The 25,882-nt window shown below is 37.9% G+C and overlaps 1 protein-coding gene across 1 annotated transcript in view; it reads right to left on the reverse strand.

The window, feature by feature from the left end:
- The window catches only part of COL25A1 (collagen type XXV alpha 1 chain), a 319,468-nt gene that overhangs the window by 24,936 nt on the left and 268,650 nt on the right, over positions 1 to 25,882 (reverse strand). The window contains exons 18-26 of the mRNA XM_056359942.1: positions 23,521 to 23,565; positions 10,389 to 10,451; positions 9,632 to 9,700; positions 8,673 to 8,717; positions 6,959 to 7,003; positions 6,323 to 6,400; positions 3,261 to 3,284; positions 1,763 to 1,807; positions 125 to 169 (exon numbers count right to left, since the gene is read on the reverse strand). Of these exons, the coding sequence (XP_056215917.1) occupies positions 125 to 169; positions 1,763 to 1,807; positions 3,261 to 3,284; positions 6,323 to 6,400; positions 6,959 to 7,003; positions 8,673 to 8,717; positions 9,632 to 9,700; positions 10,389 to 10,451; positions 23,521 to 23,565 (459 nt within the window). The remainder of the gene's footprint in view (positions 1 to 124; positions 170 to 1,762; positions 1,808 to 3,260; positions 3,285 to 6,322; positions 6,401 to 6,958; positions 7,004 to 8,672; positions 8,718 to 9,631; positions 9,701 to 10,388; positions 10,452 to 23,520; positions 23,566 to 25,882) is intronic.

A 25,882-nucleotide genomic window follows, 5' to 3' on the forward strand; every position in this document is an offset into this window, starting at 1 on the left:
CTATCATCATATTATTATTATCTAAATTATGAAATCTAATCTACAACATTAGATCACAGAAATCTCCTGAAATAACCTACGGTTGCTCACATGATCTTCACTGCATTATTTACACATAATGTACCTGCTCCCCTTCAGCTCCTGGAGCTCCTGGCGATCCTGGTTCACCCTGCAAAAGTTGAGATGGAATTGGGTTATCCCAATTGTCCCAGACATCAGAGGAAAGAGGCAGAGAAATTGCCATAATTAACAACAGCAAAACCTGAGAACCTTCAAAACAAACAGCATATATATAATACCTATATGCAACATATTGAATAAAGAGCCCTGATGATGAGGGCATTACACAAACGTTGGGTTGTATAAAGGCCAGACAGTGCATAAAAAGAAAGGGGAAAAAAAAGAAGAAACCCCAGAAACTTTGTGAAAAGACTCCAATCCAATGGGAACTTTGTCAGCAACTGGAATAAATAAGGGATCATGGCTCTCAATATATGTAGGGTAGACAGAGACTTCATGTTTTCTTTCCCTGGCTAGTATAAATCACCCAGCAAAGGAGTTCACAACATTGCCCTATGACTGGTTCCTGAACAACATTCTCCAAGGGAACAAGTTACATTGATGGGTAGAGGCTATAATACTGGAAAACAACTCCTGTAAGGTTGAATTCAGCTTTACATCATTAATTTTGGATGAGAACGCTCACCCATGTGAAGGAACACAACCTCTTCCACACTCCAACTCCTTGTGTTTTACAACATACTCCAGGCTGCAGAAATGCTGGGTAGATCCTAATGCAGAAAGCCATTTCTGCGCACTTAACAGTGTATTCCATTATCAGTTTTCATGTAGAAGAATGAACCTGATTTCTCACAATTTCTCAAAACAATTAAGTTGTATAATGTGATGTATTTCCATATGATACCTTGGATGAAGCCTTAAACTGAAATGTCTAGCACTGTTATTGAAGAAAGATGTATTTACTCTTGGAAGAGCTTAGAGACACTGACAGAAAATATATCTAGTATTTAAGAACTAGAATTATCTCAACTAATTTAAAACCAATTTAAGGAAGGTCCACTAACTGCAGCATTTTATTTTTTTTAAAGTATAGGCAAATTTATGTTTTAAATTTTACAGAACAGTGCAGCATATGGTATTCATTGTCTCTGTGTGGGCTACTCACTTACAGTTCTGGTACTATGATTGCATCAGCCAGGTGGGATTAGCAGGCTTGGCTTTGCAGCCAGGCTCCTGCCTGCATGTGCGTCCTTTAATTTTTACTGTCATTAGAAAATGCTGTACTTGTTTGGGAGGGCACCACTGTAATATAAAATCTTCATTCACATGCCCTCATACTGTGGCCAGTGGTGCCTTGCACACAGTTTTGCCTACCTCATTCCTATCCAGCCAGAAGTGATGAGTAAGAGCATCTGGTTGTGCGGCTACTTTGCAAAATCCTAGGGAACAGCCTTAGTGCAGATCTGGGGGGGGCGGGGATGCTTTTGCCCCATTTTAGTACTAATCATTTTTGTTGGTTCTCAGCTGAGCATGTGTGTGTGGCAACCAAACAAAGCACCTGTTCTGGAAAGCTACATATTAAAAGGCTTGGACGCAAAGTTTGAAACATACCATATTTGGTAAAGTTGCAGTTAAATTTTCTGTACAGGAGAGATCCATGTACCTCTGTGCACACACCAGGTAAAAAACCCTCAGAAAATACCTTCACTATTAAGATACAATGGAATATTAGGAATATCACCTTTGGCCCTTGCAGCCCTTGGGGTCCTGGTGGTCCTGGTGGTCCCTAAACAGAAACATACAAACCTCTCAGCTTTTAAATAAATTCCTGCAGGACTTGCCATGTAAACACAGGCTGTACAACAGCAAAATGGGATAGATTTTTAACACAAGGGAAACCAAGAACAGTTAGGGACAAGTTGGTTAATCTATGACAACTCTCAACAACCAAAAGGGTACGACAAAAACCTGTTAAAATGAGTCCAGCTCATATTTTATAATAAGGTCCTGCTGCTCCCATTGACAAAATGGCAAAACTCCTCTTAATGGCAGGGAGACCAAAACTCACATCATCCACATTTGCCAGCGCTCATATCCTGATCCAAAACAATCCACATTCAGAAAAAATTTCCAACTGATTGCAAAGAGGATTCTGCTAAAAGATGCTAAGTGTATTTGGGGATACCCAGTGCTTTGTGAACTTGCCATGGACTAAATTGTAACTATCTGTTTCATTTCTGCCTCAGGCTGGGGACAGTGTCATTTATCAAATATTGGTTTGGATGGTGCACGGGGCGGGGGATCCTTTTAAAAAAAATCAACAATCAACATTTAAAAATCCTCTCTATTAATATAAAGAGACCATTTGTACAGATGGGAAAATAGAACTAAGAGCAATCTTGCAGAGAAGAACTTGAAAGAGAAAGAAGAATAAAATAATTTGTTTATACCAAGTATGCATCTTTAAGAAAAGGCAGAACCTGCGATACTCTAAGCATCTCCTAGCTGGTGTCAGTATTCTCAGAAATTGTGTCTGGCCTGATATGGCTAAACCTCCCACAGAAATCAGCTGGAGTAAGAGCACTGGAGTGTTCAGATGTCTGCACAATTTTGGGGACAGATGCTGGAAAGTTTATTTTGATTTTTGAGATCTGATAAGGTGGGACAAGAGAATTCCTCATACTTGAGCTTTCTACTTAGCTTTACTTATTTATAGTTAGCTGCAACAGGCCTTTTTTTTTAGAAAAGAGTTAATTTGCATCTGGTCTGAAAGCTCCCAAATGAAGTTTCTTTGCAAGCCAATTTGAAAGAAGTGAATTTCTGCCCTGAAAATAAGGTTGGTAATTGAAAATTATTTTGGTACTCAAATTCTGCTTCATGTTTTCATTCTATGTTCCACGGAGACACACAAAGATGGGAACATACACTAAAAATTCCAAACCAGCCATCTGCCTAGATGTGTACCTACAGAATTACTGAATTCTATACTTTCCTGGTCTCTTAATTAGGTGAACTGAAATTTTGTCATTAATTCGGCAGGAGCAGAACTGGTTCCACTGTTGAATGGCATTTAACCAGAGGTTCTCTGTTATGGGAACACCAAGCAAATAAATACATGTGATGGTGTGAACCAGGTTGACACCCAATGAAAGTATGTCCCAAACTAGCAGAATTATGAACATGCTACAACACAAAGGAGAAGTTCTACAACATACAGTAAGTCATGCAATAGGAATTACCGTGACAGTCAGGGTGGCAATCCTCTGTTGGCAAAATGTATTAAAAAGAGACACAATTACCAGTATTGAACAAGGAAATACATTATTCTGCTTGCTACAACTATCATCTCCACAAAACCTATGCTGTATTGGGGACACACCATGCCTCCAAAAAATGAGAGTAAAAACCACATTATTTTTAACTCCCCATGTTGTACTAGCTACTTGGCTTCTATGAGAATCAGGAGTTTAAACAGATGAAGACTGCAGATTCTTATACAATTTAAGAGATCAAATAAATGATGACTAAATAGGTAAACCACAGCAAAAGTCTTCCAAAAGATTTTTTTTTAAACATTTTAATAAAACATGATTTGGTGTCGTAAGTTGACTGAAGGACTTGCCCTATGTTTTGCATTCTCTGCAGGTTCTGCACCAATGTATAATTAAGAAATATAAATCGTAGAGTGGAGATACAACGTTGATTTTCATATAGAAATGTAGATGTACATAAAAGTTAAGATCTAAATCCAAAACTTCCGGTCTACAAACCCAGCTATAGATACTGCAATTCTGCTTTAAATATTTGGAAAGACAAAATACATTTTCATGTAGGAAGCAAAAGATCTTGACTTGACACTATTTGTTTGCCAAAGAAGAATCTAAAAGCAAGTGAAACAGTGTTTAGAAGTCATTAAAATGTTTGTCTACATTTTTAAACAGAACAAAACCCCCAAATACTGCTGCTTGCACATGCTTTCCTATTGCCTGTGAAGAACGTACTGGCTTACTTGGAACAGGAAATATTTAGCTTTTCTAATAGTTTTCCTATGGTCAAACAAAGGTTTGCAATCTTCTGTTTTAAACTTTAAAAGAATTTTCATTTGCCAGTGCAACAATACATACTGTTGTCAAGAATCTGGAAGCTGCTCAACATGAAGTACTTGGAAAAAAAGTGTTCTTTAACATATGGGTTTAATATATGTATGTCCTTTGTATTTTAACATATTAATGGAAATATATCAAGAACTTTAAAAATAGTTAAAAGTTTAGTTTATTTAGATATGAAAACCTAAACTATTACAAATTAATGTTTCCACGTTCACACTAACGGGTTCTTTTTCAGCAGCATATTCAGGTTTTAATATCTGATCCTGTAGTTCCTACAAAGGTTAAACTTTTGCAGCTACTGCCTTTTGCCTTAGGAAATTCTGCAGAATACTTCTGAAGATTAGGTTTTTACAGACACGAATTTTGTCCTTCAAGTGAAAGCTGCATACAGTTAGCAGGGGTCTTGCTCAAACTATGATGATGATGATTTTAAGATCGCAATTTTCAGTGCTGATGGACTAAGACACCTTCTCCACTGACACATGAAATTGAGTGGGAGGCACAAAGCAAAGAAACTAAATTGTTCTGAAGCTTCTAGGCTGCTTGATTACTAAATTTTAAAAAAACAGACAGGCAGCCCAGATCTTGCAAACTCTTGTCAACTTCTTAAATCAGCAGGCCAAATCCTGTACAAGTTCACAGCTTAGTGCTGAGCACTGAAACTTCTCATTTGCTTCTATGGGAGAGCTGCAAATCTCAGAGCCCCCAAGAAGGTGGCACCAGGAAACATAGGAATGGGTGCTTGCCATCTGAAAGGACTGAGCTGGATTTGGGAAGGGTATTTTTGACTGCTCCTGTATAATCTTATTTAGATCACCCTTGCAGAACCATTCCATTAATGTAAATTATTTGTTGCCATGGATCAGAAGGTGATGACATTTGAAATTATTTACAAAAAAGGGCCTCCTAATACAGTTTCAACCACTGCTTCAGACTTTAGTCCCTTTTTAAGACTCCTCGATGTGCTGCAGCTTTTCTGAGGAAACTTGAAAGTAACATTGATGCCAGAGTTAACACACAAAGACAGGATACAGGAGATACAGGGGCTAAAGCCCCTGGTAAATGTGTCTGGTGATATGCAACATTAATTTCAGGCTACTTCAGGCATCTATCTCAGAGACTGATTTAAAAGACTGAAAGTTGTGTGTCCCTTAAAAGTAAACCAAATAATGAGACAGATATAATTCAGAGCCTTACAACATGCCTATGTAGACTTCCCCATAGACGCCACACACAATGAAAGAGTGGACTTAGCCTTAACAACATACAAGCTTTCACATTTTAGTAAATGCAGTGAGATTTTTTCATTTTTCAAAAGTCTTGAAAAACAAATGACTGGCCAGACATCTATCCTCTCCCACTGAGTAAATGCAAGAAAAAACAGCTCAGCGGATTCAGTGAGAAAATGATCAGCTGCACAATGAGCCAAATTCACTCTTCAGTTGCACATAAGCAAGCCATTCACTTCGGTAGAGCTATAATGCATGGAATTTGCATCTGAGTAGACTGCAGTGTAAATCACCTTGACTGCAATGACATATGTCACCTTGGTACTTTGCTTTTATGCAAACGCTCATTCATTCTTTTTGTAACCCCACTTTAATCCTCCACACTTTTCTGCACACCAGTCAAAATAAGTTTTCTGGAAATAAATAAGTTGGAAGACTGGTGCTTGGTCTATTTAACAAACTCAAGTTGCTGACTGAATCCACAGCTTGCTAATGGAACCATGTTACAAGGTTTCCAAATCTCAAATATTCTGCACTTTGCATTTTATAAGAAGAGGAGGAGGAAAAAGAGGAAAAAAAGAAATGTCAATATAATACTACATGAACTGAAAAGCAGACACTTCTGTTGAACCTATGTATGTGGCTTATTACATCAATTCAGCACTAAGCACCAGAGCCAGCAATGAATCAGCTTTATCCTCATTAGATGATGTCAGTACACTCCAGGGGAAATGAAGCTAATTCACTCAGCTAAATTGTATCAAGGAAACAGTTTGTCTAACATGGAACAGAAAACATGGTTTCCAAATACAGAAAGAGATCCCTGATTAATTAGCTCAGCAAATCTTGCAAATCTTTGCAAACAAAATGTTTTCAACGTCTACACAAAAGAGAAGTAGAATGCTGTCAAACTGCTCTTTCCCAGATCAGACTAAGCCACTCCAGCCGTGTTGTATTGCATACCTGCAGAGCTTCGTGGATATTGCCATTATAATCAATTATCTCTGTTGCACCTTGATCACCCTTCTGTCCAGGTGGTCCCTGTAATATATTTTCCATAAAAATTTTGAGACTTAGCCAAAAATAGCCAAAGACTATTCTACACATTTAACTACTGACACATGCTTTGATTTGATTGGGTGGTGTTGGAATCTTGTTATACTTACAATATATTACTACAAACCACAAAAGTTACCATTAAACTAAAGATTGTTTTTAAAGGAAAATATATATTTTTTCAAAAGTAAACATAAAGAAACAAGTCAGTACACAGTGATTTGTGCTGCAGTGGGAAAGCAAATATATGAAACCTCTGAGGTTAAAAATTTAAGCAGTTCCCATACTCTAGCTCTGTATTAGCTGTGAACAATGTCAGAACATCTGGCATGTAACATCCTGCCCATGAGCTGTGAACAGGAGACTGCTCCAAATGGTAGCAAGGGCTGTTATTCATATTAAAGGCCAGTTAGCAACACACATTCCACCAGTCAACTGCCCAATTTCACCAGATTAACTAGAGTTGCTGACACAATTTCAATTCATAGCGTGGACTGAATCTAAGAGTAGAAAGCAAACAGCTGAAATGAGAAGCAGACTTACCCGTGGGCCTGTAGATCCTGTGTCACCTCTGTCACCTGTATCGCCCTATGCAAAAATGATATTTGAAAACAGATATGCCATTTGACAATATATCATGTAGTTCTTACCTTTTAAATAAACCAGTTTAAAAGGTCTTTCATCATAAACAGAATGTGGATCTTAATTAAAGGAAAAATTTCTTTAAAAATCTGTATTGTGGCAGGGTTGACGACCCATTTTGTTCTGTGTGAATTGTTACAGAGTGCTGTATTGGTTTGGAATAAGAAGTCCCAAAGAATCAAGCTTTTTTTCCCAACTATTACTAATATGTTTTAAGCAACAGAGAGAATTTCAAACATGTATGCATTCATAACCCAGCATCCAATAACTACGATTCATTTAATTTCATGCTTTCATAGCAAGATCGTATATTTTTATTTACTCCAGATTAATCTGGGTAAGAACTGCAACTTTTGTGCGTGTTGAAATCTATAAAACTTTGGCAAAAGTCAGGGAAGAATGATTAATTCACCTGTGGTAATAGAAAACGTAGAAACCAGAAAACTTTCCTGGGGCTAATGAAGAATATGGAGAGCAGGCTAGTGGCAGGACAAAATCAAGGTTGTGACATCTGTCTCTCAGTGTCGCCTTGGCAGCAGCCAGTGAACATGTCATTAGACATTTTTAACATGTCATGTTAAAAAATGAAGCTCCCAATACTGGATTGACTTTTGTGGTCCATATTTTCAAGACAAATATGCAGGTAAAATGAAAAGTGTATTTCTCTTTTTTGATAAAAAGGGAATTAAAGGGGATGTATTTATCTTTTTGCTGCATTTTGGAAGTGTCCAGGTACTGTAGGCAAATGAGAGGCTGATTCACTCTTCCACTCTCACTCTGATGCTTTAATCTCCTCATCTGCTCCCTCACTTTCCAATGTTTCCTTCTGGAATGAGGTTAAGTGGCACTTATCTAATCATGTTCTTAAGCACTGTGAATGGGCCTTACAAGCGCTGCAAACAGTATCCCACCAGTCTCCATTGTCTCGTCATCTTTATTGCGACAGTAGACTCAATAACTGCCAAAACAATTCTACTTTCATTTTATTTTGACTCCATAATATAACATGAAGTCCAGTGAGCACAGTATTTGCACAACAGATGAAGTAATAGAAAAGCATATATTTTATCTCTCTTCACATATATGCTAATCAACTATATTTATATAGAGATGGATGGATAGATATAATCAAAATAGTTTTTAAAAGTAGGTTAAACACTAATGTAACCTACAAGTCTTGCCTTTGAAGGACTTATGACCAACATATCTCAGCCTGCAGTATGTGGAATACCACTGATTCCCACCCAATTCATCAAAGTGTGGATCCACAGAATTATTGCAAAAACCAATTAAATCTTCACAGGCATTGTCAGGTGTTGGTTCCTGGCATGTGCGAGGACTAACACACATCAGTTACACAGAGAGAAACCAAGTTGCACAGGCAGTTGAATAGATGTTCTAACAGGGAAAGAACCAGAAACAGTGTTTAAAACATGCAGGATTTTATTCTAATAGTTGAAAGTGAAAGTCAGAAGGTTTTGCTTATAAAGAACACTGCAGACTGCTACAAGTTCTTTTAAAGAGATAAGTGAAGCTTCTGTGAAATGTTACAAATAATTTATCCTAAAACCATTGTGTTAATTACTCCACTAAAGACAGTTTTGTTACTACTAACCTTTGACCCTTTTGGGCCTCTAGATCCAGGTTCACCTGTTTTCCCCTGTTTGAAGGAAAAGAGACAGGAGAGAAATGATAGAGAAATGGGAGTGCCGAGAAAAAGAAAAAAGAAAATTAGTAATGACTAACTACAGTATAGAACAGCAGAAATACTTCATTTTATATGACCAAGATAATGAATCTGTAAAGGCACTGAATTTAATAGCACTCAGAGTAATATATTCTTTAACACCAGCATGCAAAGGCCACAGATTCCATCCTTTCAAAGGAAAAGTAGTATTGGCATTAGTAAAGAGTAGACATCGTTAACATTGGTTTGTGGGAATGACCTATGTCATTCCATAGCTCCTGAAAAATGATAGCTAAGAGACAGAGAAGATAGTTAAATGTCCTAAAATAAGGAGCTTAAAATAAAGCATTACCACAACTTCTTTTCCCAGCAGTTCAGGTGAATACAAACTAACTGGCCAAGGAGCACAGAATCTGCCCTACTGTTTTCAAGATGTACCAGAAAAGGAAAACTGATGGTATTGACGCAGTGGAAAATATTAAGACAATGCTAAAATGTAGTTAGAATGATCTTTTTCTTACAGAGTTAGAAAACAGCATGCAAAATGGATTTTCTCTGCATTCAATAGCTTCACTGGTCAAAGAGTTTGAAGTTCGATGCTGAAAGTTAGGGACCTGGAGGTCAGGACTTTAGCTGGAATGAATTAGGCTAACTCTGTGACAGTGTATGTAGGTAGTATCTTTCCAACTAATAAGAGTTGATTCAGACAGCAGTTCCACAGCTGTGAACACAAAACTGCTATTGTCTTCTGAACTGAACTGGAGTATTTGACAGAATTTTCATTTAAAAGTTTACTCACCAATGTTTTGTTCTATTTTTCTGCAGAAAAAAGATGGGTTCATAGGTGTAAAGCTAGCAAAACATTTCCAACATAAAATCATACTGACCTTTGGTCCAGGAACTCCAGGTTCACCTCGCTCACCCTTCCCAATAGGGCCTGCCTCTCCTCTGTCACCCTATTGCAAGAGATACAAATATATCACAAAATACTAGGTGGTCTTCAGCACAACACCAACTCAGCATGACCAAAGAAACCAAACCATCAGAAGAAAACATTTTCACGTTCAACTGTGACTTGAAATGAGTTGGGGAACTGTCCCCTGAGTAAATACAGTCTTCTTGAAGGCAAAAGAAGAGGGCTTCAAAATGGAAATGGGATTTGTAAGGTATTTTTCCCCTATTCTGAAAGGACTGCAATAAAGATTCCCAAACTTTGAGACTGTAGGTTTCATAATATTCTAACTTTGCCATACAATGGCTAAAAAAAAACCCACAGGAAGAAATAAATAAATATGGGTTTAGTGGATCTGTAATTTCAGAGTCTGGTCTACAATATCAAAGTTCTAATACCTCCACACACTTTCAAGCTTTTTTCTAAAAATACATATTATGCCTCTTGAACAAGTTTTGGCATGCTAACATGAGCAAAGGCAATGGATGAACTCAAATTGTGAATGGATGTAACATCTGCCTTCACATTATTTGACGGCATCGGTAAAAGACACATATCTCATAGCACTGGTCCATGAACCTTCCACATTTTCCTCCACTAGTACAGTCTCAGTCTCTACTACTTGCTGAGGAAGTTGAATTTGACATTGGCTCTAAGGACGTTCCACTGGAGTGTTGGCCAATTACTCTTACCTTTGTTCCTGGTAGCCCTGGCAACCCAGGTTCTCCTTGTGGACCAATGAAACCTGGTTCACCCTTTAAAAATCAATATGAGAGGAACATTAGATTACTTATTTTGCAGTATATAATTACAGTAACACAAGTTTCTTTTGGATAGTATTTTCCCTGTATTGCTTACAGCTCTCCAGCTGTGATGCAGCAGTTACACAGACGTATTTTTCATCATAGGTAACATTCATAAGCATGAATTCTTGCAGCTAGCCATCACACAGCACATGAAATGCAAATGGAGGTGTCAAACATCATTTTTGTGAGGTTAGCAACTGTTAATATGCAACCTGGACTATAACATAATATATCAAACGAATATCAAAATAAGTCTGAAGACAGGAGGGGAGTTCTAAGTGATTCCTTAAATTTAAAAAGGGACAGTTCATTTTAGTCATGTGTTATAAGATAGTTTTCTATTGCAGCATGTGAATAGATAGGCAGACAGGGTAAGGGTATGACAAAGCAATGACAAATGAAGAGGCCAGATGGTCCTGTTGCAATGTCTTTACAAGGGAGGTACTTAGCTGCAGCATCCCCCAAATGGAGATCAAAAGTGACCTTCCAAGTCAGAGACTCCCAGCACCATGGTACTCTCCCTCCTCATTCTTCAGTTCTTTATACCCTGATGACTTCTCTGGATGTGAACACCTGGGAAAGAGCCACAGCTCTCCCTGTTCCCTCTCTGTTCCGACCCCTTCCTGCCCATTCATTTGTACAAATGTAACAGGCAAATAGCAGGAATCAAGCTAAGTTGTAGCAGAAGCAGCATTAAGCAGAGGAGTAAGGACTTATTTTATTACTCATCTTTATGCCTGAAGGGGCATCGCGGACGATTAATAAGCCATACGTTTTCCTTCACAAACTCTTGTGGACCAGGCTTCCTGCTATTTAATCTTGCATTTTTTTCACATAAATTTGAATGAAGAAGATGTACCCAACAAGCTATGGTGAATCTTAAAATCAGTACTGTACCCCAATTAATAAAGATTTATTTATTAGCCTTTTAACAATATCCCTGAAATTAATAACTAAAATTACCTATCAAATGCCTCTTCAAATAGCTAAAATACATGTGTCATAAACCTATATTGACATGATTACTGAAAACATAAAGAGACAGTGAATATAAGCAGTTGGATAATTCTTCTTTTCACTTCTTCGCTTCCATAGAAATGCAGGTAAACTGCATGGGGTAAGCAAATTAGGAAGATTTCTTGCACATTCATCTGCACTGTCATCAGCAATCCATCATTAACATCATTAACAAAGCAAAGAAGGTCTCTAGCAAACCTATAACCAGAGAAATCCTTCCTGTGGCTATACAGAGAGCCATAGGAAACTCTCACTGACCTCAATTTAGAGTATCAAAAAATACAACAAAATAATGAGTTTTCTAGCACAAAGGTCCAGTTGACCATGGTTCAAAAAATTATAACAAAGAAATAAACTAAGACAAATATGTCACAGACAATCATGGGGTTTTTTTGCTGTTATGGGAAAATAACCTTACAGTTTATGCAAGTCTTCATATTAGCGCACATCAGCAAGATTAACATAAGGGTGTCATTGCAGATGGAAGCACTTTAATGTCAGTAGATGAAGAACAATGCAGCTTCAATCACTTATTTTAGAATAAGAAGGTACTCAATAGCCCCAGACTGTTTTAATACTGACTTTACTGGGACTAATTTCTTGGCCAGCTAATTATGACTTCAGGAAGAACAAACGTGCAGTGACTACATGATTCAATCTTTTCAGTGGTAAGGCTTAGAAGTGTCATTCAGAGGTTGATGCCCAGCTTTTGTGTGAAATTCTCACATTTTGCTCAGGACTATACCAGTTGCATACCACAAAAGAACACTTTTGGTCAAGGTCCAAAAGGAGGTCCCACCTTCCCCCAAAATCTCTGAAGAGACAAGAAAAATGTGCTTTGCAATATCTAGTGAAATTGATAACGGGAGAAGCTGGTGGCTTAATTAGCATAAGTAGAATACAGATCTTATACGAAACAGAGTTTTAAAACATTATCAAATGTGGAGGGGAAGAAGCGGTGTGTCAGAGACTAGGAACAGACTGGCTGAGTAGCAGCTCTGCTGAGAAGGATGTGGCAGTTATGGTAGATGCCAACTTGAACATGATCCAAGAGTATATTCTTATCACACATTAAACTTATTCTTACTGCACAAACTGCATAGTTCAGACCCGGCTACATTAAGAAAAATGTGCAACTCTCCCTCTATCTCGTGCTGGTGAGGCTAAGTAGACTAAAAGACAGATCTGATTTGCCATCTGAACTAAGTTTCTAGGTAAAAAGACAAGAAGTCTGGACAATGTGAAACTGTGACCTCTCTAATTTAATTTCAAATTTCTTGAGTGTAACCACAGCATAAAACATTAACTAAAATGCTCATTGTGCATCATAATTTTGCACCATTCAAAGTTACTGGAGGTAACAACTGTTACCTCAGGTTTGTGTCTGGCATTTCTGTCTCAATTACTCAGAAGAGAAACATTTACATGAGAAGCAATGCCCATTCCTCATACCTACTGTATCCTGCAATTATATTCTGCAAATATTGCTGGCTTCCTACTTAATGTTATCCTTTATGCCATTCAGATAGGAAAAAAAAATAGACAATCTATCAAAATTAGCACTGCCAATGATGTGTGAAATGTAAAGAAAACAGTTTTCTCTCAGTAAGGCATGCAGATGTCCCTGTTATGCAAAGCAAGGGAGAGACCATTCTGATTAGTCCATCACAGAAACATGATGTTAGAACCATAGAGGAATGCAGTTAGGAAAACAAGGACTAAGGGGTTTAGGTTTTGTTTTAAATATATGATATCTATGATTTAGTTGGAAGGTAGCTGCAGGAAAGCAAAATTAAGTGCTTGCTTAGGACTGCACTTTGATTTGACAATATTGTAGCTCTGGGATTCACAAACACCTCCTGATCTTATGTCTCTTGATTAAATGAGCCAGGACTTTGTCCCAAACCACTGTGAAATGCTGAGAGGAATGGAAGGAATCAAAGTAACCAAGATTTATAATAGTTCCCTAAACATCTCACTACAACTTCTTACAATAAACCCAAAGTTTTAGTGAAAATCTGTCACAAGCTTGTTTGCCTGCTAAAGCAGGGGCAGGGAACACAAAATCTAGAAAGAGGAGTTAAACAGGTAGGTTTGGAAAGAAGAGTAGGGAACTCCCCCATCTGAAATACAGTTTGGCAGCTGTATAGAAAGCCATCAGCAAGTGATGACTCTGTGCATTTTGGTTCAACCCTTTGGCACAGTTACAAAATCACTGCTTAGAAAGTGATCCAACTGCTTAGAAAGAAAATCCAACAAGACGAAGTTCAGCATTCAAACTTCACCTGCTGTTAGGGCTTGGAGCAATTTGTATCAACCATACAACACAGGCAACTTCGTATTAGAAAAAAAAAAAAAAAATCAACAAGCTTGCAAATTGCTTCCAGTTTACAGGAGTGATTTCTTCTTTTTAATAATTTTTAATGGCTTGGTATGTTACTGTTTTAAAAGACTAAAAGATTACCTCTATGTGTGTTCATTTTCACCCTCAAATATTTGTCAACTGTAGAAATATTAGTGGGTCAGACAGCAAATGATATACTACTGTTCACAAACCTTGTTAATGTTAATTTTCACCTTTTATCATAAAATGTATGAAAAAGAAAAAAGCCTGCTGTACACCTACTGCAATTTGAGCTGTATCAGAATTTAATAGTAAAAAAGCTGCCTGTAATTTACTTCAGAGGACAGTAAAATTTTAATGAGGATTATTATCTATACATATTCATAAATTGGTTTTCACAGTGATCAAAGCTTTTATGGGCTGAGGCAGAGGTTAGCTTAGATATTAGAGGTTAACCCTAAGACACATGGTTCACGGTCACTGTCTTGTTTGAACTTTCATAGAACCTGTAATTGGCTAAAACTTGGACTTTCACTTAAAAAAGGTGAAACAGCTGAAATTCCATTTGCAATTATAATTGCTGTTTTAAACACCATTAATTTGGCAAATGTCTACTAACAATGTGGTTCTCATACTGTATTCAGATAGAATTAGCCTTCGTTGCACAACTGACACACACAACAAAAGTATTTGAAACTTTGCTCTTGCAGAAGGACCCAGCCCACTTTCAGTGCCTGAAATACACGGCTCTATGCTGATACAACCCATCAGTAGAGAACAGCAGTTGTTGGATACACGGGTTTCCCACAGAAGGATCTTCCTTCTATAATTATTCTTCTAATGAATGTAACACACATTTTCCCATCCAGATCAATGTTTGCCAAAAAGAAAAGCTGTGCTGCAGAAAAGCACCCAAACCATGGACTTTTCTGTAACAATGAAATAAATTTGCTTCCATTTCTGAAATTACTATCCTACTTTGGTAAATAAAAATATTTGAAGTAACTGATAAAATATTTCATTGTTGCTAAAACTGTAAAACACACGAGCCAGTTATTCCCTTTATGGTTTTAAATTGTGCAACAGCTCTTAGAAAACCCAAATTTTTAAAGTCTCATGACCACCTTACTATTTTCCTTCTACATCAGATTACTGCATTATTTTCTTTATGCTGTAGAAATGAGACTAAACCAACTTTTAGACCATGAATTTGCAAGGAACAATGTCATTTCGATCCTTATCCTTATCTAGTGCTATGCACTAGAACTAGTTAGAGAAGTTTAAATGTCAGACTCTCACCTTTATTACATGGCTTATTGGTCCTGAAACATTCTATTCAGTGTCTGCCCTAGTGCTGGGACCATGGCAGCTCTGCGCCTCCAGGGCTGACTGGCAGGTCTGCCACAGAGCCAGGATTCACCTTTCCCTCGCATTTACTTGGAAGTCTGAACACTCCAAGGCCAGGACTCCCGTGTGCACACCTCTGGGGTGGGAAACCATGCCAAAACATCCAGAATTCCTGTGGAGGATTCTGCTAATGTGGGTCCATCTCACAGTTTTCATACAAGGAAAACCTAGCTGTGCGGGCTGGAGGAGAACCCTGACATACTTCCACACACAACCTGGGGGCAGGCTTGGAGCTTCCAAACTCCTGCCTGTAGGTCTAATGGTTCTCCCAAAATTCCTGCATCCAGCATGGGGCAGCCTGCAAACTCAAGAGTCATAGATCTTGGGAAAGCCCAAAGTATCCTTTCTGACAAGCACTGTCATGGAAGGGTTCTCATTTTAATCACATCAAGAAACCAAGGTATGCTTGTCTTAAATGTTACCCTGACTCACTCCAGGCATATTTAAAACAAAAACAGTCTGATAACCTTTCCTTGCCTAACTCTACTGAAAAAATCCTGCAAAGGTGATGCTATACAGAAGAAGACCTAGCAAAAAAACCCCAAACCCATAACCCAGATGCAAGGCAATTTGTAGAACAACTATGAAATTATAATAAATTGGATTTGGTTCACTGCTACCTGTGTTGATTTCCCAGAAATTGCCATCTTCTGCCCTCAGACATTGTTACTGAGATTACTATCTAACCAAAATGCTGCAACTTTTCCACTCTGGAGAGGCACAAGGGGTAAATTCTCAGGAGACTGGAATGGAGCAGTCCATGGCAACTGATGAAGCTGTGCTTACTTATGTCCTGCCTGCATCTATGGCACTCAGTTCCAGTGAGACAATTTTTCAGAAACTCCGTTGGCCTTAGACTATACAAGTCAGAGAGAATGGCACCTTATAATTTCTCAATGTGAAGAGTATTAAAGGGACTTTATATATAACCTGATGTCCAACGGAATTTTGCTGTTGGGAGGACTACAGTATTCAGCTCATAAGAAGGAAATAGGCAAGATAAAAGGAAATCTGTTAAAAAACCTTAACCCCATTTTATAAGGTCTTTGTTAAAGCTTTTTGTAAGAGTTCAGGATTGGCTCCAGAAATGACCAGTTAAAACAGGTTGTCTGGCTCACTCATCGCATTTGAAACAATATCTTTACTCCCAAATCACTCTCTCAACTTAGAAAAAACATTCTGGTTTAGAATTTCCAGATGCATGTTTAGCCTTTATGATTCATTTAGAATTAGAGAAGTAAAACCTTACAACCTGGCTAAAACCCTGAAGCTTCACAACATACCCTACTTTGTACGACATTTATTGCTTTTTAGTGAGACTAATATTCCCATTCCTTTTAAGTTCTTCCTGCTTAGAAGGTATGCTGCTTTGGAAGGTGTTAACAGAACCAGTAATACTGATTAATTCTGCAGGTATTAGTCATGCCAAGGACTTCTTATTTAAAAGCTAATTATAATTCAAGTCAGCATGGTACCTGCTTCTCAGAATTAGAATAAAAACACTTGTTGTAATGATGTTTAATGTAATTACAAAAAAATGCCTTGTTTTTAATTCTTTGTGATGACTGAACTGTTAAATTATGAAGAATCTTTCACCAAATTGCTTCCTTTAGAAAACAGTTAGATGACAAATCTAAGGACTTTTTGTTACTACTCTGAAATATAAAGTACTTTATTGCACACACTCTTTTCTGACCATCTAAAATTGTGTATTTGAGGCACAGAAATACTTTCAGATTACTGATGTCAAGTCTTCTTTCTGGATAACAAAATTGATTGACTTCTGAATACAGCAGAATATTGGACTCTCAGATTATCCAGCTGTTTTCAAAATTTTGGATTTGGATTGGGGGTTTTTTGTTTGTTTGTTTGTTGGGTTTTTTTTCCCCAAAGAAAAAAATTAAAATACACTATGAAACAGATGCTGTGAAATAGAACTTTATAAACTCAGTCTTCCAGTTACTAATAGCTTTAGAGGAAACAACATCCAGTGTTTCAGTTATGTTTTAGCCTTTTCCAGGAAAGAAAATGAGAGCTTTCATGATTTCGAAGATATAGTTTCTGATGGATTAATAAGAACTGAATATATCTCAAAGAATGCGCCAGTACACACTCCTGACACATGCATACTGTCCAATGTTAACAGTGATTTCATTTTCTGGCCTTGATTCTCAAAATTAGTTCTGGGAAATTACATGTCTACCCTATGCAAGTAATTACTGCTGTAACATATGGAAACCAGACAGTTAGGAGTGAATGAACAAAGCTAGATACATAGCTACATCCATACAGATACATGTTTGTATATGTACTTCCACTCTAGAAACTGAATACTGAAAATCAATTTCACAGTTGTGTAATTTTTTTAAAATTTTATATTTTACCTACCCATGCATAGAGCTACTTCTGAAAACAAGCCCTTCAAACACAGGTACTAAGTCTTGTTTTTTTTAGATCAGTTCTCTTTTTCACCCAGAACATACATCTTTCCAGTCTACTTTTCAGTATTTGACCTATACTACACTGCATATTTTCCTCTGCTCAGGCAGACGACCCACTCTTAAGAACACTGTATGTGAAGGATGAAAGGTTGGAGATTAGTTCACAGTTTAATATTTCAAAATATGTATCAGCTCAGGAAAGTGCAATTCAGGGAGAAACCTAAGCTTCTATGAAGCAGGGTTTGAAGCTGATTTCCCAAAATTTTCAATTGCTGCAATTAACGTGTTCAGCAAATGTCTGGATCCTGGATTTGGAGGTGCCTGTCACAAGGTCAGCTGGTCCCTTCCTGCTCTTGAGTTCAGGCTAGAAAGAGGTCTGAGTATGGTGACCTACAGGGTAATGATGAACTGAAGCCTGCACGAGAATATCTGAGTTCTGGAAAAAATGCAGAGAGATATAGGCCCTCCAGGTTTTCTGGTAACAGCCACTAACAAGGAAGAAAACCTGGAAGAAGTATGGAAATATGGAAAAGGAAAAATGTATCAGGAAAATTTGCCCAGCCTTCCTAAGAACTTGTGGGGGGAAAGGGGAGCTTGAGGAACTTCCCTATAAGTGATGAATGACATTGACTCCAAAATGAAATGCTTGGAGCTACCATTTACTTCAGATTTCCTTTCATTTTGCTACCAGATGAGAAGACCGATATCTAAACACATGAGCTTCAACAACAGTCAGTCTCTGTTAGGAAAGAGTTTAAATAGGAGAGTAACTTCTATGCACCCAGCTTGAAAATTCTGCCTCTCATTTTCTCTGAAAGTTTTCTTTTGTAACAGAACTCACTGGATGAAAGGAGTATCAATTCTTATAAAAAATACATTCTGTGGAGCAGCAAGTTTTTCAGTCTTCACGTGGAATTAGGGAAGTCACAGGATAAGATCTTCGAGTATGTACAGAGAAAAAGAAATTTAAGTACAAAGCAGATGAAAACTAGAACTGCTTTTGCTTTCATAAAAGTCCATGTCCTTATCAAGGTTCTTCTGAAACCTTGCTCAAGCACAGTCCCAGGGAAGTCAATCCAAAGTAATTGAATAAAAAGATACAAGATGCTTAATACTGGCAAGTCTATTGAGTCAGCTAGTTCCACTGGATCTGAAAATAGAAAACTTCTCCTACATCCTAAAAGCAGAAGGGCTAAGCATCCTCTCTTTTCTCATGCCAAACCATTCAACAGCAGCTTCCTTGAACACGGTAGAATAAAAACTTAGTTGCACTCACAAAATTTGTTTCAGTATTTGTTTTAAAAACAGGAAGAATTGCTAGAAATGTTAAAGAAAAGCCAGATCCTGCATAAAGTGCTGCTACTGAGAAGAAGCTTGTGTTCTGTGGTCTTCCCATTTCAGTGATGAATCTGAGGACTGTATTGCCCAAATGCCAGAAAATGCAACACAATGGATTTGAGAGATGTCTGCCATTACAATGGATAAGGGTATACATGATTTACATTACGGTGAGTACTTTGTATGTATCATCATACTGCTTTGTATTTATCATCCCATGAAAGTTATGAGATAAAACAGATATATGAAGTTTGTGTTTCATAGAAAGTATTCTGCGTCTGCTTGGCATCAGTTGGGAGATACCAGAGCAATGAGTTAATACTCCGTGTTTAGGTGCCTTACTTGCTTCCCAAGTGACATGGTGGAACACATTCAGGGGCTCATTAAGTTTCCAGCCATTCCTAAACAGCAACAGGTGCTTGAGAAACGTTTCTCCAGCATGTCACAGACAGCTTTATCACTGTCTTGGAAATAACTGACTGCGCTTGTGTTTCCTCCATGGCACCAACTGACAATGAGGAGAGAATGAAAAAGAACAGGAAGAACTCCCAAGACATCCGTATGTGCATAGTGAATGGGTCTAGAAAAGTAATAGAAGACCCTGCTGCATACTCTGAATTCAGATATGATACTTGCATGTCCGTCCAATGTTGCTGTTCATTCAGACTCCAGTATCATGTTTAACCAAGCTCTAACAGGTTCCTGGGAACATTGATTAATTAATTGAAATGGCATTATAAGAAGCTGAAACTTTCCCAGTGATTAGTATTTATTAATCCTTTAAGTAGTTTGGCTACATGTTCAAGCATACTGGACTGGATGCCTTGGGAAGCTTCTTCAACCATGAGAAGAAAGCTGAGATGTAGCTGGAAAGATACGGTCCACTGCCTGGCATGGCATTTATGTTTTCACAGGCTGGTGTAGCATTTGTAAGGAATGCCATGTATGTGCACAGTTACCTAAAGCATTTCGTAACACAGCCTGCCACTGTGGAGAGATTCATTCACAAGAAAGCAAATTCATAGTTCAGCTAACATTTGAAGAAAAGGAGATTTCAGTTGCTTACGCAATAGTCAAAGGGAAGACCAGATGAACCACATTCAAGAGTGTCCTGTGTGTAGAATATCCCTGTATGCTATCTTCTTTTCATTACGTGGAAGTACTAAGAGATACTGAAGGAAATTCTTTCAAAATTAGGCAACATGGGGTCTTCTCTTGCATCTTTCTTGTCACCTGTCTTGAAGATGCCTCTATGTATTTGTCTATCAACATCCAGCCATTCCAAAGCTGTCTAGAACATAACAGCTCTGTAAACACGATCCTCAGACAACTAGTTTGTTAATTTGAAATCACCTGTGTGATTTATGTTACTGTATATCAAATGGATATGAACTTTTGCTATTTGTTTATCTGATTTCCGGAATATATAATGTCCCCGTTCTTTGACTACTTGGCCAGTTGAACACTGGTTTAAGCTATATCCATTGATCTACAGGAATTAATGCATTTCAGATGCACTTGCCACCTAGGGCTAATCTTTCCAATCCATTTGGGAAATGTGTTTTATGAATAACTCAGGGAAATAGCCAGAAAACAAATATAACATGTTAATTTCTAGAACATCACAGGAAGACACAAATTTGGAGAACATTCTGTAATTCGAATTACATAGGACTGAAGAAGGATCAAAAAGTGCAATGAGAACCCTAAAGCTTTTTAGCTGTAAGGGACCTTAACAGAGTATTCTATAGAAGACTTTGGAGTGTGCATGTGCACACCTGCATAATGTCACAGAAACTGAAGAGAACAATACTGTAGAAAAGAATAGTATTAAAGTAATACCAGCAATACAAGAATATTCATTTTTTTTTCCTACTGGGAAAGAGATTAAATGGCCACTGCATTGTACTGAGCCCCATCACTTTCTCCTACATGCCCCTACTAGTGATTTGCTAGAGTTGCCAGATGTCCATCTCAAAAAGCTTGGGAATAGCCTGCAAAATCCCTCCTGACAGCTACTGTGCTGGCATGCAAATGCACAAGAACTCTGTAATCCATTTCCCTTATGGAAACTTCTTACACGTTGTAACAAGTTCCTAGATGTTGTAATGACATTGTGTGGGGTTTGTGCTGTGTCTTGCATTATGCCACCACTGCATATCACTACTAAGACAGAAGAGCAAAGACATATCTTAGAGTTTTATAAAGTCCTGATAGGGACAGACCCCAGCAGTCCTGAAAAAAATGTAACAAACAACATGGAACAATGAGGAAAAAAAGAAAAAGTCATTGCTCCAAATAAGATTCTTTTCAGTTTTGTGTGGTAATATCGTGATAGCTTCAACAGATTGCAAGTCCAGACAAATGGATTTCCTTCATGCTCAGGTTTCTCATCCAGTCACTGTTATTTCACAGTAGCTTTCAATCAACATTAGTTGACTGGAAATTTGTTTCTCAATATCACTTAGGTTGTTCTTGGAAATTGCTGACATTATTTTACTGTGGTGATACATAAATTTTGCTAAAACAGAGGATGAGAAAAAGGGGCTAAACTACTACTTTTTCTTTGTTGATGAGTGCCCCTATCCTAACTCCAGCCATTCTCTAATTTCTGCTACCACTGCTCATGCCACAGATGTAGGCTCTACGACAGAAAAATCTAGGCTTTTCTGTAGACTTCTTAATTGAACAGAGTTTACATATGCCTTGAATCAAACAGCACCCACCCTGCAAGTCTGATGTGATCAGAAATGCTTTGCTCTCTCCTATGCATGTTCTGCTAGGTCACTTGTCACCATCTAGGGTGTGTCTAGCCACCTCAATGCAAAATTGCACTGGATAGAATTTCCTCACTGAACCATCACTCTCCCCTTTCTATTTTTAATAGAAGCTAGCGCTCTCCTAAAGGATTAATATTTGACCAAATTATTCCATTTTATTCTGCAAACAACTGTACTGCTTTTCCACTGTATCCACTGAATTCTGAGATAAATTTTCACTGAGCAAAACTCCCACGCTCTGTCCATTTTTTACTTCACATCTTGCCTTTTGGATGAACCTGAAAGCTGCCCTTCTAACCCATTCGTACCACCAATAAATAAAACTTAACAACAATAATTTTCCCAGACAAGATACTCAGACTCAGACTTTTTTATTTAGTTGTTGATAATATGCATGGACGTGCATGGTCTGCATCAATGGAATTCCCGAAGACCAGCCACAACTCCAGTTGGTTTTGGCAAGTGCCCCCAGGACACTGGCACTGACCAGCTGAGCTACCTCTGCTCACTGTTAAACAGCATAGGGATTGCTGTCAAAGGTCCTCACAGAAACACAGTTTGGTCACACAAAGGACTTTGCTCCTACATGATCTTCATTAGTCAATATAGAGTTTGCCCTTGTAGAAAATGAACAGCCTCCCTGGGATCTATATTTCCAGGTATTACAACATGCAAACTTTCATATGCACATTCCGTTCTTCCCATAATTTACCAGTAACACAGAAGGGACATTATGCTTTACTACTGTGGCAATTCACAGGTCCCTTGAGAAAACCACTGCAAATGTTATATTCCGTGAGCTAAATCCAGTATTCTACCAAAATGGACAAGCATTTGGCCTCTGACTTATTCCCCTTGTTATTGGAGAAATGATATAAACTATCTCCTGAGGTATACACAGGCCCGTGCTGGAATGCAAAGAAAAAGTTTCAAAGAGATTTTGTTTTCTGAATGAACAGCCTTTGCCACAGAGGAGAAGCAACCACTCTAATCTGCATTCACTCAGGATACGTGAATCCACTCTGTGCAGCATTATACAGTTACAGCTCAAACTGTGCAAGTGTCTGCAACTCCCAATGCAACCACTTACGCTAGAGCTAAACCAACCACATGTCTTTTGTATCAACTTACCTAAAGATCCCAGACAAACCGGAAGCCAGGGACTAAACCAGGTATTAGGTCAGGGACTGCGGCTAACACTGAATAGAATCTTATTAAAACATTTTGACTAGTTGGTGGAAATCACTGCTGTGTAATGGAGCACAGAGTGTTTTTCTTGACAGAGCCAGCTCTCCACAGCCTGTGTACAATTAATGCAGTCCTCTGGCTGTAGGCTTGGTAAATTCAGTAGACTACTGTTACTGGAAAGCACACATTAAAGTGGAAACCAAGTAAAATTTTGATGACAAGACCCTTCCATTAAATAAAAATATATAAAAATTCTCTATTAGGCTATTTTTTAATGCACTAGAATGCAATGTTCTACTTCACATTCTAATGTAAGTTATACTGTTTGCTTATTCACAGACAACCAGTTTTCCAAGTGAAACCTTTCTGTGACAATCCCCAGTTCGATACCAGAGACTCGGAAGATATAGCACAAGTACCATAAGTCTATTTTAGCCACATTCTTGCAGTCTCCCCCTCTTTGTGGTGTCCCCCCAGTACAACAGAGACTACAGTTTATTTACCTTTATCCCAGGGAGTCCAGGAAGCCCAGGGAGACCTGGTTCACCCTATACAGGAAAATTACATAATATTACAGACATTATTCAGTTATGGTCACTATCCAGTGAATACCCCTGTATATTCCGCAGCAAGATAGAACAGCACAGATGATTGCTAGTCAGTTCAAGCAGTACTGATATTTTCAAAATGAGTGACTTAAATATACAATTAGTAAGAGTCATGTTAAGAACTTAAATGTCTTCTGGGAACCATGGATATGAAGATGACACCCAGGTTGAAAATCCCTGTCAGGAAAGCCAAAAATGAACTCACGTTAACCTTCACCAAAAGAGAAGAAAAAAAGAAGCATACTGGTTCCTTTTACACACTGCCATTTCAGTTCCATACTTACGACAGATGTTTAATTCTGTTCCATTTTCAACGCTGAGCTAGATATTGTGCTGTGTAACTGTCTGATTTAGTTTTGAAAAGGCAATTCAGAAGAGCTTGGTTTAAATTGTGCAATTGAAGCAGGACTGCCTAATTATAACTGGGCCATCATTTTTATAGAGCTATCTGTAGCATCATTTCAGTGCTTGCTATTTATCTGTGAATATACAGGGTGTCATGAAGGATAGTGGAAATGTAACCTTCTATTGCTTTACCCAGAAACACCTTGCTTATGTACAACTGCAATGAAAAGACCTATAGTACTACATTTGCAAGGGTAATTTTGGAACAGGAGTTGAAAACTGAATGTATTAATTTTGAAATGAAGCTGATATTAGTCTAGGACAGGAACGACAACATTCACACAAGTGATCATTTTGAGATACCAGCTAAATGGAAAGATGTTGTCTAGGGAAATAAAGATGATGAACAGGGGGAAAAAAAGCACAAACACATGTGAAGAAAACATTATTTTAAAGGCTGGAGATTTTTTTTTAATGCAGAGATGGATTCCAACCAGCACCTTGGATCTGAACATTCCCTGAACTTTCTGGAAGCTCAGATCTGAACTCCGAAGCCAACTTTTAGTTTTATAATGAGTTGAACTATATTCCAGCTTTTGTACATTCCCGAGCTTTACAGAAATCCAGATTTCAACTCTGTGGTTTGGGCTGATTATGCTATTAAAATAGTTTACGTGTGTGTGTATACATACACACTTACATACATTCATACACATGTATAGGTACACAAGGACATGTATACATAATACAGCTGTTCATCAGACTACAGTACCCAAAGACACTTCTTTGAGGCAGTATTATTAAGTAGACTTGAAGCACTAATAACAAAATTACACTCTGCCACCAACTGAAAAACACAATAAAGGGTCTGCAAATTGCTTTACCAAATGGAGTGATTTTAAAATGTTATAGAAGGATCTGATAACAGCTTCTTTGTCCATTTCAGTTGCTCCAGAATTTTAACTGTTCACATTCCCTAAAAGCACAGGAAAGATTCCAGTCTCAAAATACTAACTATAAAATCACATGAAGGAATAGAAGCTAGGATACCATTTTAAATAGACACTATTATTTTGCGATATGTTGCCTAACACTTTCTAAAGCAGAAAACAGGTTGTTAATCTTGAAAAGTCTCCACTGTACTCATTCCTGACAAAATGCTCTCTCCAAAACCCTACTCCTCTGTCTTTCAGTTTCTTTCTTCAGTAGCCATACATACCACTCTACTACCATGACCTTTTCTAATCTAATTGTGGAAGCAATGAATTTCACTTTTAAGCACAGCATTTGAATAATTATAACTGCTAACCTATTAGCATTGCTGCAGTAGGTCACTGTTTAGTCTTGGGACAAAGTTAATCCCCATAGACGCACACATAACAAGCAGCAAGGATCCACCAAAGCCAGTTCGGAGTCACAGTAATCTAAAACCATTAAAATGCCTCTCAAAGATATATTAAACAATGTGAAACACAATGAAATCATGAATGCTTCATTAGAATTAGTATTGTAGATGAATGCATAATATTTTCTTTTCAGGACCTTTCCTGATATGAAAGGTCTGAGCAAGATTTATGAGAATTTTTAAAGTACATCCAAAAACATATTTTTTAGTATACAAAGCTGTATACTAACTCCATCTCTTAATGCTCAGGTTGGCAGAGCAGGTTCTTCTACCACCTCTGCAGCACAACAGCCTTGTCAAGCCACTGAAATACTGTCACGTTTCATTTCATGGAAACAATATTCAGGTGGGCAGCTCAGTATATCTGTCCTTAGAAGATGGATAAGGAATAACTGGAAGAGGAGGAAGAAGTAAAATATAAGGAAGGAGAGAAGATACAGGAAGGAAATAGGAATGGGACACAGTAGGGGGAAAAGTACTGAGGTGACATGGAGAGCAGAGGCATGT

This window comes from Falco biarmicus, chromosome 1, assembly GCF_023638135.1.
Source record: "Falco biarmicus isolate bFalBia1 chromosome 1, bFalBia1.pri, whole genome shotgun sequence".
NCBI classification, from domain to species: Eukaryota; Metazoa; Chordata; class Aves; order Falconiformes; family Falconidae; genus Falco; species Falco biarmicus.